At 35.3% G+C, this 3,288-nt stretch overlaps 1 protein-coding gene across 3 annotated transcripts; it reads left to right on the forward strand.

Moving 5' to 3' along the window:
- The first annotated feature begins 309 nt into the window (after positions 1–309).
- On the forward strand, positions 310–1,693 carry LOC128864106 (dynein regulatory complex protein 8). Of its 3 annotated transcripts, none has more exons than XM_054103607.1 (4): positions 310–529; positions 585–822; positions 935–1,145; positions 1,257–1,693. In XM_054103607.1, the coding sequence occupies exons 1-4, from the start codon at positions 517–519 to the stop codon at positions 1,365–1,367; spliced, it is 573 nt and encodes a 190-aa protein (XP_053959582.1). In that variant the 5' UTR covers positions 310–516; the 3' UTR covers positions 1,368–1,693. The 3 variants fall into 3 exon arrangements, with proteins under 3 accessions (XP_053959582.1, XP_053959583.1, XP_053959584.1); XM_054103608.1 differs by having other exon boundaries at positions 1,442–1,693; XM_054103609.1 differs by having other exon boundaries at positions 935–1,107; positions 1,257–1,345.
- Positions 1,694–3,288: the final 1,595 nt, after the last annotated feature.

The raw sequence follows: 3,288 nt of genomic DNA on the forward strand, positions 1-3,288 counted from the left end.
TAATGTGCCGAATTATCTCATCCTTCAGCTCTTGAATTGTTGCTAGGTTATCGACGTACACCTTTTTTTTTTTTCAAATAACCCCAAAGAAAGAAGTCCAACGGTGTCGTTGACGTTTAGATGTGGTTCGCATTCAACATCGGCCCTTGAAATTTAACCACCCTTTATAAAATTAGTTTGTCGTGCATTCCATTCTTTTATTCTCTTTCTCTTGACATTCCTAGTTTAAAAAATTTTATTGTTGCTCGAGTGCCACCACCTTGTATAGAATCGCCTTGCCTATTGCAGCCTGTTGCCTGGGTAACCGTAAATAAACAATTCAACGTCACAATGAAAAATCTCAAACATTTTTAGAAAAATTAAATACCAAATAAGTGGAAAAAGTGAAACAAAATTTATTAGTGATCCATTTAAGCAAATAAAAATAAAAATAACGGTAAAAATTGCATTTCGTTACTCAGCATCTAAATTCAAAAGTTTGAAGATTTTCGCCACGTCCACTAAACTTCATAAACTATGGAGGTTGCTAGTAGGTGGCACCCTAATTCAATTGTGGATATTTGAAAATAATTTAAAATTTCCAGTTCCCATCAACAACGAATTGGACCAACGCATCTCTGATGCCTTTTGCATTTTCGATCATCACGGCGATAAGCGCATCGATATACGGGAAGTGGGCACTGTTTTGCGCTTTCTTGGTTGCGTACCCACCGAGCAGGAGATAAACGAGGTAATAGCAGCTACCGAAATGGAGGAATCAGCCGGAGATGTGCATCTTTCCAAATTTATGCCGTATGTGGCGCAATTGTTATCGGAAAGGAAGTAAGTGTAAGACTAAGTAAGGAGTAAAAAAAAAAATGAGCTGAAAATCTACTAAACCCAAGTGTGAGATGGTTCATTTATCACTTTTTATTTTGTATCTTTTTTTATGTAGAATGGAACCAGCCTCGCCTGAAAAAATTTTAGCGGCCTTTCAAGTCTTAGATCCAGAGCAAAAAACCTACATTACCAAAGAGTACATGAGTAAAATGATGATGGAGGAGGGCGAACCATTCACGCAGGAGGAGCTCGATGAAATGCTTGCGGTGGCTATTGACCCAATCACCGGTAATATCCCATACGAGTTCTATATCAATCAGCTGATGGTAAGTAAAATTTGTTTATTATTGGCTCTTTATTCACCTTGCACTCGATTGCACTACGCATAATATTGTGTATGTATGTGTGTGTTTGCACCAAATGCACTGGTATTTAAGCATGAACCGGCAAATTCAATTTACGATCTTGCGGACAAGTTTGTGACCATGAAACCAAAAGATACAAAACGCTCCACAAGACGAACCGGAGAGGAAACAAGCCCGATTTAGGATTTTATTTGAATAACAAAAATTATGTGTTGTGTATTTTTAATAAAATATTCGAAAATATTTTATATTTTCAGGTTTATCTGTAAAAAATGAAGTAAGCTTTAAATAAATCGAAATATTTGGAGCAAAAGCTTAAGGCTAAGGAACAACTTTTTTCGCATCAACACAGAAATGATAAACGTTTTTGACTACTACGAGTATTTGACACATACATACATACAAATATCTGGCAACATAAGTGAGGGCCTCAGGGGTGTAAGTGAGATGTTTTTACAAATCAGCCAGCACTACCTAACCTACATACAGATATGAATTTTATACCCAAATAAATTAATGAGAAATAAAATATTTTTCTGGCTAAATAACGGCAATTCAATGGTGTTTTATTAATTTTTTGAGTGTTTTTTATTTTTTATGTAACACACATACAGTGAGCCACAATCAAAGTGAGCCACACTACCTAATTATCAGATTTACTGGAAAATTGTTTAAAAAAAATACAAATTAGATTTTTTTTTCTAAGATCATGCAAGGTATCATTCCACCAATATGTTGAATATTTTCTTTTCCTATGGGTAGACATAGGAATTGTAATGTATGCGCTTTGCTTAATTCTTTTGGTAAGGATCGCAGTGGCTTTGTTTGGATTCATTGAATCGATTCTCAATTTTTCCAGGTCGTTTGTCAAGCGCATTTGGTATTGGGCCCAGTTTGCATTTTTTAATATAAATTGTTTGGGAGTTTGGTATGCCGTGTTAGAGGTCATGTTAAATAGTGTTATGCTGATAGGAAAATGGTCACTCCCACAAAGTTCCTCGTTTACTTTCCAGCTGGATGCAATGTTTAGTGGTGGAGTGCACATGGAAATATCAATGTGTGTGAGTGTAAGGTGAGTGGACCAATGGGTAGGACTTTTGTCGTTTAAGATGATGAGGTTAGTATTTACAATAAATTTGGTGACATTTTTGCCCTTATTGTTAAACCTTGGAGATCCCCATAACGGGCTCCAAGCATTTAGATCACCTACAATTAGCATAGATCCATTTATTTGTGAAGTGAGTTCGTGTAAATTATGCTCAGCAATTTGCTCGTTTGGTGGTGAATATATGTTTAGTAGTGTAAAATTTTTTTTGGATTTTATCTTGATTGCGATTGCAAGTAACTGAGTGTGTAGCTCAAGGGGAGTATATTCAATATTATCAGCAACAAGAACAGCGATTCCTCGTTTTGCGTTTTCTTCTGTTGTAATATTATTCTTACCATACATAAAGAAATTTTTGGGTAAACAACTTGTGGAAGGGCTTTCCTTAATGTGGGTTTCTTGGATTGCTACGATTTTATAGTTATTTTCTTTTAATAGTAAGCATTATTCATTATAATTGTTGTGGTATCCATTAATGTTCCACTGGAGAACTTTGAGTGCCATATTGAAATTTAAATTGTACTTACCCTTCTAACGTATAACGATAAAATCAATAGGTGAGAGGAAGTTGTTTTAGTTTTGTTGCATTTTTTCACTGTCTTCTATTGTGGAATTTGTGGAGTCTATGTTAGTGAGTGGGACGTGTATGTTTGTGGTCATTGGTGTGTTTGTTAGGTTATTGGACTGACTAATAAATTTGTATTGTTCATAAAGTTGTAAGAGATTTGGATCTAAGTATAATTGGGTTGATGTTAGTGCAGAGTTGGTTGATAATTGATCTGTGCTTTCTTTGTTATTTGATTCGCAGCCTACGCTCTGGGAACGGATTGTAGTTGTTGCGTTGAGTTTTACATAGTTGTTGTTTTCCTTTTTTGTTGTTTGAGGTTCCTTAATTCTTTTTTGAATTGCTTCTTCCACGCTCTCTTCAGCTACATTTTTACTTTAGTCTGTGTTGAATTTGTTGACTGACTCACTAGCTTCCTTAAAAGAGCATTTATT

The sequence above is a fragment of the Anastrepha ludens genome, chromosome 5 (genome assembly GCF_028408465.1).
Source record: "Anastrepha ludens isolate Willacy chromosome 5, idAnaLude1.1, whole genome shotgun sequence".
Classification (NCBI taxonomy): domain Eukaryota; kingdom Metazoa; phylum Arthropoda; class Insecta; order Diptera; family Tephritidae; genus Anastrepha; species Anastrepha ludens.

Excerpts from the sequence above, each read along its gene's own strand:
- LOC128864106 (XM_054103607.1), top strand. Across the intron at positions 823-934 it reads CAATTGTTATCGGAAAGGAA|AATGGAACCAGCCTCGCCTG; the intron begins GTAAGTGTAAGA and ends TTTTTTATGTAG. Across the intron at positions 1,146-1,256 it reads TCTATATCAATCAGCTGATG|CATGAACCGGCAAATTCAAT; the intron begins GTAAGTAAAATT and ends CTGGTATTTAAG.